The sequence below is a fragment of the Lactuca saligna genome, chromosome 9 (assembly GCF_052625555.1).
Source record: "Lactuca saligna cultivar CGN05327 chromosome 9, ASM5262555v1, whole genome shotgun sequence".
In the NCBI taxonomy this organism is placed as follows: domain Eukaryota; kingdom Viridiplantae; phylum Streptophyta; class Magnoliopsida; order Asterales; family Asteraceae; genus Lactuca; species Lactuca saligna.
This window is the reverse complement of record NC_136425.1, coordinates 11,631,634-11,644,227: the sequence shown is the minus strand read 5'-3', so window position 1 is coordinate 11,644,227 and position 12,594 is coordinate 11,631,634. Positions and strand designations below refer to the sequence as shown.

General features: G+C 38.3%; 1 protein-coding gene across 1 annotated transcript; it reads right to left on the bottom strand.

Annotated features, from left to right (window-relative positions):
* Positions 1-2,715: 2,715 nt before the first annotated feature.
* On the bottom strand, positions 2,716-3,489 carry LOC145018288 (2Fe-2S ferredoxin-like superfamily protein). Its single transcript, XM_078976188.1, has one exon. It carries the CDS (start codon positions 3,390-3,392, stop codon positions 2,916-2,918), a length of 477 nt encoding a protein of 158 aa, XP_078832314.1. The 5' UTR covers positions 3,393-3,489; the 3' UTR covers positions 2,716-2,915.
* Positions 3,490-12,594: the final 9,105 nt, after the last annotated feature.

Below are 12,594 nucleotides of genomic sequence, written 5' to 3'. Positions count from 1 at the left end.
GAGATGCCATATTGGACGACCTAAATAGTCATTTGTTGCAAGCTCAACAAAATATGAAGGCGTGGGCAAATAAAACAGGAGGGATGTGACTCTAATAGTGGGGGATTAGGTTTATCTCAAATTACAACCCTACACACAATAATCATTGGGGCCCAAACCCTTCAAGAAACTGGAAGCAAGGTTCTATGGACCTTTCTTGGTGACACAAAAGGTTGGGAAGGCCGCCTACAAAATTCAATTGCCTGACACCGCCAAGATTCATCCAGTCTTTCACGTGTCTCAACTCAAAAAAGCCATTGGTAATCAAATTGTGAACCCTACATTACCTGCTCACATGACAAAGGAATTGAAGCTTGATTGGATCCTAGAAGTGGTTTTAAGGGTACAAGTGCAGTCAGGAAACGGGGGTCAAAACACATAAGTCTTGATCAAATGGAAAGAAGTGCAAGAATTCAAAGCAACATGGGACGACTGGTCCACCATACCAAAGACTTTTCCAGAATTCAACCTTGAGGACAAGGTTAACCTTCGGGGAAGTAGTAATGTTATGTACCCACCACTCATATTCACATACAGAAGGAAAAAAAACCATAAAAATATTCCAAGGGAAGGGGGGGACCACTGGGACGTGCAACATGACTGCAGAGGCAATGGAAGAGCAGGGGAAAAATGGGAATTTGGAGTCCCAACTGTCATTTTTGCCCTTAGGGGGGGGGGGGGGGGGGGGCAACCTCAATAAGGCCATCATTATTATTCTTAGAAGTTTCTATTCCTTGAGAGACTGTAGCATTTCGAATAATTACTACTATCTTTTCTTTTCAATCAGTTAATGAAGCAATAATATACGATTTTCAATCCTTGCTCTTGTTATTGTTTAATCCATAACAAAGGATTGCACTCTGCTATATCAGGCGTTACAAATATATGGGTTAAAGGTTCAAATCAATAGAATTTGAGAGGTGCAAGTTAGTCGGTAAACAATTTCAATCAATTAAACTTTCTACATATATTTATGAATCGGATTTTATGGTTATATATAAATACGGTTTGGTTAAATCAAAAACTAAACTAAACTATAAACTCGTTTGATCTTTTCAACTGTTTAAGTGGACTAAGATGACCTTGAGTTTTGGTGTTGTTTTGAAATAAATAAGGCACGTTTTAATGTTAGTTTCAAACAAGTGGAAATATATTAGAATTACAACGTTTTAATTTGTAATAAAACTATAAACAGAAACCGCAAGGAGTACTTGACTATTGTCCAATTTCAGCAAATGTCTAAGGCTTCCTCAAAGTGCATAAGAGGAAGAATATGGAAGACAAAAATAAAACCACCATTCATGAATTTATAGAACCCATCACTTAAAGTGCATAAAGGTTAACTGCAAAAAATTTCAAAGAATACTTTCACTGTTTTACACATTCATACAACATAGTTTTTAAGCATTTACTACACGCTTATCATTTTTACCACTTCACATAAAATTTAACTAATGTAACAAACTTGCTATGACTTGTTAAAAAAATACAATTTATATAAATTCTACATAAAATAAAATAGTAAAACAATGAAAACATGTTACATTTTCTCAACATATTTAACATATTCAAAAAGAATAAAATTGCAAATAAAACAAATTCTTGATGCATAGACAGAAACCCACAAATCCAAAATATCTCATACCCTAAATCCTAAATCATAACAGCAGTTTAGTGTCATTATCTTTCAAAAAAAATTTAACATATATACATTGTGAGTACAAGTTCAATTGGCTGTCGTTATCATATTTCACAAAGCTTTTTCATGGTGGAAAATCAACAGAAGAAGCCAAATGAAGGACTTATATAAAACCTATTGAGCATGTGTTTGGATGTACATTTTAACTTCAAGATTTAATCAGTTTTTGAATGTTTGAGTAAAAGTGTTTTCTTATTACTTAAGGTTAAAATAATCAGATTTGGAAAAGCAGGCACAAGTTCTGAAAAATTAGTTATTGAAATAAATGTAAATTACTCTCTATCCCTACCTTTAAAGTTTAATCAACTCATTATTTAATTATTTGGTTGTAACTCGTTAAGTCACAATAATCATTTTCCAAAATACACATCCAAACACCTGGTGAAGCCACAAAACCATGAGAAGTTGAATCCCAAAGAGTCATCATATGAGTGGTGAAGCCACATAAAGTCAAAGTGAAAGCCCCCCTTAAAACTTTGAGATGAAAAAACTAGATGATATCATGTTAAATCAATGGATTCAAAGTACAAACTGCTTGCTTTTATTAATTGACCTATCCAACAAAGAGAAAGCAAGTCATTCCAATCCATGGTAACAAATCTTTCATGCCTATAAGCTGTGGGTTTTGCAGTTCAGAAGAAGGTGCTTTAAGGAATCATGAAGAATCTTAGGTGTAGCCAAACAAATCACATGTGGATTCGAGAGCCACATGATGATGAAGAATTTAAACATGTAGAGGAAACAACAATCTTTATCTCAAAAAAAAAACTGTTTTCTGGTGATGGTTTTCAGCTCCATCTAATCCCCAATGTATAAAAATAAAGAAGCAAAGGCATGCTAGCATAACAAAACTAAGGCAGTAGAATCTTCAAGAAGGACAAGAATCTAAATTCAAGTTAATCTCAAGGGAAATGGATATATAGACAAACACATTTAGGTAACCAAATAAGCAAGTATCACTTATCAGTCGACTAGCATATGAGAATTGTTGTGTCTGAGACAAAATCAAATTATTCAAAAAGATCCAAACAAAAGTAACAAGAGTCAATTCGACGATCTCACAATTACATGAAAAGACATAAAATAGTTGTAATAGTAACAAATCCAGGAAAGGTATGCGAATATTGTTACTGACCGAAATTATTCAATTTCCAAGAGCACAAACGCCTTATTGAACTTATGGAGTGTCCCAAGGCTTAGGCTCAGGCACAGCAACAACCATCCCTTGCATCTCCTGCGTGAGTACAACCTGGCACCCCAACCTCGAATGTTTATTCAGAATCCTATGCCTTGCATTCCTCTTCAACACATACTGTTCATCATAAGAAGCCGGCGGGAGCTTCTCGAGCCACTCTTCAGCGATGTTGACTTCGCACTCGGCGGAACAGGCATCGATGTCTTCGAGACGATGAGAGGCCGGATCAATGAGGTTATTGTTGGTTAAGGCTTTGAGAAGCGTTTGACCGGAGAGGCCGACGATCTCGCGCTTTTGGCCGTCGAAATCGTACGCTGTGAGCTTGACGATTCGATCTGAAACTTTGGCCGATGAAGATGTTGTTGCAGATGAACGCGAGATGATGGCGCGTGAATAGAGAGAAAGGGTAGGGTTTCGGGAGATTTGAGAAGAGAGTCTCTGCAAACCGGCGATCGCCATTGTTGTTTACAGAGGAAGGGGGATTGAAAGGGGGGCGATTTGGTGATTTGGGGTTTTGATGGTATCCCGTATCCCTATGATGCAAGTGTTAACGTCTAGGTATAGTGACTTGTACCATAACGCATATAGAGTTGTACAGTAGACTGGAAGTCCAAAATAGCTAAGGGCATCCTTGATGGTCAGCTTGTTTAGACATATAAATTTTTGAGAAAAAGATGGTTCGACACAATTCACAAATAGGGACTTGTACCGGTGGAAGCACAAATACAAACATAAACATTTTTAAGAACATGAAATCGGTAATCGGGGCTATAAATATAATCCCACTAAAGTGTGAGAAAAGGATGCCATACCATGAAAACTACATACTTCAGGAATAGAAAAAAAGGATGTGGCCAATGTTCTCTAGCAACAACAAGTTTACGAGGATCAACCTTGAGTTCATCGGCTCAAATGTTAGTGATTAGGTTTAGCTCAAGTACTTTATATTTAAATTAGATTATTTATGTATTATTATTTATATGAGGTTTAATTTTTATTATTCATAAAATAATCTATTATCTTACATGGTATCATAACTCTAAATTAAAACCACATTGTTGACCACAATTGTTAGTCGTCACCCTCTACCTCCAGCAACCTTCTCTGGTAATCGTTGGAGGTAACTTCCATGTCCATTTCCCCCCTGAGATCTTTTCTCTTCCTAAAACGAACCTCTCTCGAAAAACCGTCGTTACATCTGGTTCTAACCGTTAAAGTTGTAGGCATCGTCGATGCCTCAAGATCTAGCTGCCACCTATAATCCAGTCGATACCGTCGATGCGTACAGTTTTTGATCTTCGTCAGCCTCCTTTTTTGTCTTTTATCTTCATCTAAGTCTTATGTTTTATGTTTTTGCTTTTCCAATTTAATCGTCCCCTCCCGATCAAACTTTGGTGGTGACGTTAGTGATTGGGGTTTAGGCTAAGCCCCTTAGAGTTTAAATTATGCCACTTATGTACATCTATTTATATGAGGTTTAACTCTCATTATTAATAAAACAATATATTATCGTACACTATGGATTAGCAGTTAGTAACTAATCCTAAACTTATATCAGAACCGATACCAAACCGCACCAAATTTAAACATATGGGATGATACTCGGTACTTTAAAATTGTAACGCCCGCAAGATAGGGCTAGATGATTAAAGTATAATAGGATAATTATTTGTCACGACAATAAATAGATTTTTTGAGCAAACTTTTGTGGTTCCCCAACCTTTTCTATTTCTGAGCAATTTGGTTGAGTCTAGAAGAGGACTCGGCAATATAGACGTGATTATGGACTTGAAGATCAAAGAACTCGGTGAGTCAATGGCTAAACGTCCAAACTAATATGAAGCAGGACTCGACGAGTTCAAGGATGAACTCGACGAGTCATGAGCAAAAGGTATTGATTTTGTATGTAAGAGGGGACTCGACGAGTTCTTGAAAGACTCGACGAGTAGGATCGAAGTTCCATAATTTTGTGGATTATGGAACTTGACGAGTTGGTGGACCAACTCGGCGAGTTGAGTCAACCAAAGGTTTACTTTGACCAAAAGTTGACTTTGACTAGGGTGTTGACCTTGACTTTGACTTTGACCTGAGTTGACCCTTGAAAGGGTTATGAGTATGAAAGGGTAATTAAGGAAGATTGTTATGTGTAGGAATTTGAGAGGAGTTGATCCCAACACCGATGACAATTTAGCTACTACACGACATTGAAGTGAGTTACCTTCCAGTAGAAGTGGGTCTAAGGTCACAATGTCGGCCCACTAGTAGGAGTGATTATGGATGATTGTCTTCGTGATAATTGTCCGGTTTGCCACTATCAATTATGTTTTATGTGCTAGTATGATATGATGTTATGTGATAATGGTAGTATGGGGAATAGTCCCCATATCCGTCGATAGGGCCAATAGGTAGGTCGGGTACCCTGGTATGCCTGACCATATGATTATGTTATGTTTTTATGTGGTAGTAGTAGGGGTGAAATAGTCCCCGTAACCGGTTGAGATAAACCGGAAGGGTAGGTCGGACGCCTCGATATGTCTAGCAGGGGAAGGTTAGGCACCCCGATATGCCTAGCAGAGGTAGGTTGAGCACCCCGGTATGCTCAGCAAGGTAGGTCGGGCATCCAGATATGTCTGCAGAATGTTTATATTATGGTATGTGGTATAATGGGGGAACTCACTAAGCTTTGTACTTACAGTTTTCAGTTTTGTTTTCAGATACCTCTTCATCGAAGGGGAAGGAGCTGGCACGGTAGCAGCGCATCACACATACACACATGATTTCCGCATTATGAGACTATTGAGATTTTACTCTGACATTGTTACTATTTCATGATATGGTTTTGAGACATATGACTATGGTTTTATGAAATGAAGTGACTTATTAACGTTTCCATATAATTATTTTTATAAATCATTATATCAAAATGAAATTTTTAGTCTTGAAAATTGGGTTGTTACAAGTTGGAATCAGAGCCTTGGTTTGAGGGATTCGGGCACATTCTCGGGTGTGACTGGACTCAAACTGAGGACTTGGTATGAAAGTTTTCAAAAGAAAATCGTTTCTATAAAAATAATTTTGAAAAGAAAAAGAACTTTGAAAAGAACAAGTTGTGTGATGAGTGCAGTCGGCCGAGATCAAGTAAGTTTCCCCAAGATACCCATACATATATTTTATGTTATGATATGATAATGAGAATTTCATGCTAGAATAGAGCTAAGGATCTAGGAAGGATGCCTTTTATGCCCACTGTATTTGTATGAGAACTTCATGTTAGAATAGGGATGAGGATCTAGGAAGATGCCTAATATGTCTGTTGTATGTGCTTATTGAGTTGCATGATAGTATCGATTAGTTAGTGATATGATAGCCTGGATACGATATGCTTGGTTTGGGTTACTCGATGCCCGAATGTTGCTTGCTTTGTGATTTAGGAGTTCTAGTTAGCTTTAACTAATTAGTAAACGAATACGCTAAGTTATATATTGTGAGGATTAAATAATTTCAGAAAGTTAGGTCTAGCTCTATTCTGTAGCTCTTGTTTGAGTCCAACCATTGTAGGGTAGGGCCTCTCATTCGAAGAATTATCTGATCTGAGTGATTTGTAATGGTATTCGCGAGCTAGTTAGGTGGGGGTAGCAGGGATTTCTTATGCAACTGATGGCGGAGAGTAGGTCGACAAGTCGCCCTAGGAAAGCCTAGGATGATATTGGTGCAGCAAGCATTAGTATTAGAAAGGAATTGGTGAAGTCAAGGTAGTCCTTGAGGAAGGTACGGATAGATGTGGAATGTAGTATGGGCCCGTACTATTGAAAGCAGAGGATCCGTACTCAAGTCAAGGATGGCCGAGACAGAACCAGGGAACTTGTAGAGTGTGTGACCCCTCTCGAGATTATGAATAACCCTGACAATTATATGTTTTGTTTTAGAATGGTGGTCACACATCACAGAGCAGGAGGTTCAGGGTCGGGGTCAGGATCAGGTTCGGGTTCGGGAGCAGGTTCCAAGCCATTTGACGACGGACTACGCGATTTCATCGCGTCTGAGATCACAAGAGTCATCCTTGAGGCGACCTCGGTGATTTTCGGGTCGATCAAGGAAGGGATTATCGAGCTGATGGAGGATCGCCTCAGGGAGTTCAGGAGCGACCTTGCATCTGGCCAGGCAGGAAAACACACGTTATCCTTCAAGGATTTCTAGGGATGTAGTGCGCCAGACCTCCATAGGGTGAACGACCCCATTGTTTCCAGGAGGTGGATTGAAGGCATGGAGTTTGCTTAGTTTACGAGCTTCTGCCTTAAGGGGTCGAAGCTTCAGTATGTTGCAGGTTATTTGAGAGACAAAGCTAGAGATTGGTGGGAGTCAGTTGGTGATTCACTAGGAGCCCAGCCATTGAGTCCATGACTTGGTCGATTTTTGTGACCAGGTTCAGGGCTGAGTTTGCGTCGGTTGTGGAGCTTCAACAGCTGGCCAGGGAGTTTTTAGATATGAGGCAGACGACTGAGTCGGTAGCGGAGATTACTGCCAAGTTCAGGGAGAGGGCCTTATTGGTGCCTCAGTACGTAGGGGATGAGGAGATGCGGAAGACCCGCTACCACGACATGTTGAGGACTGACATTCGGAAACATGTCAGCTACTCGGCATCCCCAACATGAGATGACATGATTGCGAGGGCGAGGGAGAGGGATATTGATATAGAGCACATCAAGAAGAGGAAGTCAGAGAATGGACAGGTTACTGGGGTTTCAGGGAAGAAACCTAAGGCATTCGACTCTAGGTCGAAGGGCCATCAGGGTTGGAGCCGCTACGAGAAGTGTGTCAAGGTACATGAGGGGGTTTGTAGACAAGGGTCATCGGGCTGCTATAAGTGCAACAAGACTAGGCACTTTGGTAAGGATTGTACTACCCATACCCCCATCTTTCAGACATCAGACCTGATTTGCTTCCATTAAAATCAGAAGGGCCATAAAAAGTCCGATTGCCTGAGACTTGTACCAGCAGCGCCAGTGGCGGTGCCAGCTCCGGCGACCATACGTATCACAGATGGCCGACAGGGTAAGACAGATGCTCTAGTGGTAAGGATCTGAGCCTTCCAGCTTACCATCGAGGAGGCGCGTGTCGCACTGGATGTGGTGACGGGTATGTTTTCTTCTCCCTGACTTTTATTATATGTTAGTTATGATATTTATGTAGATGTTTTACGAGTTGTTTAGGATCGTTCCATGTGAAAGGTATCCTAGTCCAGGTGTTATTCGACTGGGGACTACCCGATCATTAGTCTCTCTTACACATCCTCTTGATGATTTATGTTTTGAGAGATTAGTTTATACTCCGATTCTATAGATTTAATTCGAAAATGTTGGTTTATTATCTTATGGTTTTGTGGAAATGTTTTATAAAAATGAAAAATATTTATCATGATTTTTGGTGTAACACCCCAATTTTCAAGTAACTTCAAATTCATCCCTTGGGTTTTAATTATGTCATTTTTTATCCTTAGATTGGAAAGAAGTGGCCATAGGAAGCCCTAATGGCAAAATGGTGATTTATGGAAGCATGAGTAGTATGTAGGGCGTACATGCCAGTATGCTGGGCATACGTGTGTCTAGGTGAAACCCTTGTTTTTAGGGTTTTTGGAGTATTTAAGCCTCATTATGGACCCTTGTCCCTCATCCTTTCAACCTCTAAGTTATTGAATCGTTTTTGGCAACCCTAGCTCCTCGTGTGTGTGTGTGTGTGAGCTAAGAGAGTGTTTCTTGTATGGTTGAAGAAGAAGAAGTTGCATAAAGGTGATAAAAGAGGGACGTAATATTGTAGATATGAGGTTATCATCTTCTTGGGAAGCTCCAGAGGATATAAACCTTTTATCTTTATGCTTGGATTATTTAGGTCTTTTTTGGATTGTTTTTTGATATTCTTCTTGTCCCAAAAGTCCTAATATTGTGCATGTTTTGTTTTGGTCATATTGGGCTATCCTTTCAGGCCCTAAGATGGGTCCTAAGGCATAAAAATGAGGTTCCATGAGCTAGTTTGGTCCCTTGTTCTTTGTAGGAGGTCTTAATGGATTAAGACCATGTATTAAGCCCTTTTTGGACGTCTAAAGTGTTAAAGTTTTGGACTTTATGATTTAGGAGTACTTTTGAGTCATGGATCTGAAGTTTGGGCTTAGGTGCTTAATCCATTAAGCATTTATAAGGATTTTAAGGCATGCGAGGGTACGCCCCGTGTACTGAGTCAATCACCCCGATGGTGGTCAATGCGAGGTGAGGTACGCCCAACGTATCGAAGGGGTACACCCCGCGTATGCCTCTGTTTGGGTTTCGGACTTTAGGTTTCGGGTTTGGGCCATCTATTTGGGCTTTGATTCTTGGATCCTAATGAGATATCTGAGTAGTGTGTTCTGGACTAATTGGAGGATTGGACCTTAGGATAAGGCCCGATAAGGGGATTGGACCCAGTTTGGAAAATTGGGCCAATTATGGACTGTAACATCCCCATTTTCACGGCCAGAAAAGACCGATTTTGTTTATGCTTTATAAAAATCAGAGTACCTCTTTTAATAAAAATGTTGCGGAATTTGTTCCCAGTAAAACATGATAAATACGTTCTCAAAGCATTTCCGAAGAAAAGTATTTTTAATTCGTTTGAAAACATTTGGGATGTCATTGTCAATACAGAAACATAAGCATAAACAAAACTTACATTTATTTACACTAGTGATCTACATCTCTTTAATCTCTCAGTGTAATGTGACTTCATCTCAACACCTGTAATATAAATAAACTAAGTGGGTCAGGTTGGGAAACATGGTGAGTACATAGGGTTTTCAACCCACAATAATATAATTATTATGTTTAAACAATCAAACAATCGACCCAATTACCCATCCCCATTATCTTCTTTACTCTTAAGGATCTATCCTAAGAGTCATCTATCCCGCATTCGTTCATTCTGAAGTCCTTTGCTTCCAGAGTTATAGGACTGACACTAAATCCATAGTTGTTAATGCTCGTTCGTAAAGCACTAATTCCATAGCTGTTGGGTACTAAATCCATAGCTACTAGTGTTTATCTAATAGGTACTAAGTCCATAGCTACCAATTCCTAACACGTACTAAGTCCATAGCGACCAGTATTTGTCCAATAGGCACTTAGTCCATAGTTGCCGATGTTATTCGTTAGGCACTAAGTTTATAGTTGCCAATGTTTACTCACATCATCTTTTATCTCTCATCATTCATCTACCCATCTCATACCGAACATACTTGTATATTTAAAATACGTATACAGTTCAAATCATTTAAAACATGTATAAAAAAAACGTTCATCCAGCATAGACAGCAAGTATTCAGATAATATGAACACATAACACGTAGTTTATATAAAATACTTCATATCTATGTGAAAGATGAAAGTAACTATGCACTCACCTGAGAAGGTGGTGACTCGGTACTCGGACAACACTTCGTTTACTTTAAAATAATTTCCTTCGACGAAACCTAGTATTATTACCACTAGATTTTAGTCTAATATTTACCGTGACTAATTATTAGTATTATTATTATTATTATATAAGTGTTTAAACAATACTTTCCAACCACTATGTACAGATAGGGGCCAGACATAAAACACCGGAGGGCGGGACCATTTTGGCGTATATCACTTCTGAAATCCAACAACCCTATGCGACTGTTTAAACCAGATTCCCTGTACCAAGAGTAGTTAAAAAGATATTATAACGACACTTATATAAGTCATAATAATAGCTCAAATATTTATCATAAATTTATAATAATAATATTAATTTTAAATATAATCTATATTAAAATAGGGTAAGCATAACTTACTTACAAGGGGATTTTAGCTAGGAGTCGGACTCTGCAGGGGCAGAACTTCGTCGCTGAATCTTTCTAAGAAAGATTCGTGCAGCGCTTCAGCGCTCACCTTACTTTACTAAAAACTACAGAAAGAAAAGTCGAATCACGAGGGACCGAAATGCTCGGGGGATAAGGAAAGAAAAACTCTTGAATCCAGAGAATGGTGCAAGAAATATGAGAGCCCAAGGCTCTTATTTATACTAATTAAATTTTCAAAAACTACCCTCCATAATTAATTAATGACCTTTTAGTTATATAAACAACTAAACATCCCTTTATAATACTATTTTAAATAGGTTTAACGATATTTGTACTAAACTAATATCGAAAGAACTCAACATTAGTCGTGTAATGACCGCATCGTCGATACCTTTCTAATGATATATATATATATATATATATATATATATATATATATATATATATATATATATATATATGTGTGTGTGTGTGTGTGTGTACGTATATATGATCTATACTTTATTTTAATACGTAAATATGCTATTATAATTTGTAACTCGTTCATACGAACTCCGTTTTTGACATTATTTATATCCACACGTAGGTGAAGACGTACTTTATAACTTTCGTTTAGACTCCGTCGGCTAATTTTGATTTTATTTTTAAAGTTATATTTTTAACAGGTTGGGACAGGATTTGTCCGTTAAAATCTCATAACTTCTTCATCCGATGTTCATTTTCGTCTGTATTTTTATCATTACGCTACTAATAACGAGATCTTAGATTCTCGTTTAGGTTGTGTCAGCTAAAAACCGCTCGATCTAATATTCGAATTTCGGGCTGTATACTACTAATTCGAAACTTCGAAAAATCATAACTTCCTCATACGAAGTCAGATTTGGGCGTTCTTTTTATGGACGTTTTCGGTTTAATGTATTCTACGACTTTTGTTTGGATCACTAAGTGTAAATCTTGCTCTATCGTAAATTCACTATTTACGTTTCCCGGTATCGTGTCAGTTCCGTCGCGAAACTTCGACGGGTCATAATTTCTTCGTTATAACTCGGATTTCGGCAGTCTTTATATGTACGGAAACCTTATAACATATAATACAACTTGGTTAAGATTATTTATTCTAAATAATATTTTTCCGAAAAGTCATTTTCGACACTTATTGTCTCTAAATTGACTAGCTTGGATCTACGGGCGTTACATGGACCTTGAGGTAATTTGGGCCTTTTGGATCAAAGATTTGAACTTGGGCCTTGGCTAGTTAGGAAAAGGGTAAAATGGCTATTTACCCTAAGTATGGATCATTAGTCAAGGATGGTAATCCAATTGTTAATTGGATGTTTGTTTTGTTGTGATAGTTCGGGTTTTTCGTGAGCCAACAATCAAAGGATTTTAGTATGATTCGGCATTACGAGGTGAGTCTTCCTCATTGTACTTGCGGGTCAAAGGCACCAATTTCAGCCCATTGGATTGATATCCTGTTATGCATGATTTTTTGTTGTTATGATCTGTTGGATCAGTATCCTGGTAGATAGGATGTTGTGATGTTGTTATGATCGGTTAGATCGGTATCCTTGTAGATAGGATGTTGCTATGTTGTTATGATATGTTAGATCGGTATCCTGGTAGATAGGATGTTGCTATGCTGTTAGGATCTATTAGATCGGTGTGCTAGTATATAGGGTGATGATATGTTTAGTGATCTATAGATATGTTGACTGGCTGTAGTCTGTTATATGTTTATCTGTTAAATTTGCACATGTTCGGTCGTTGGCTGAGGCTTTACTACTTTGTACGTAAGCTAACAGGCCGAGG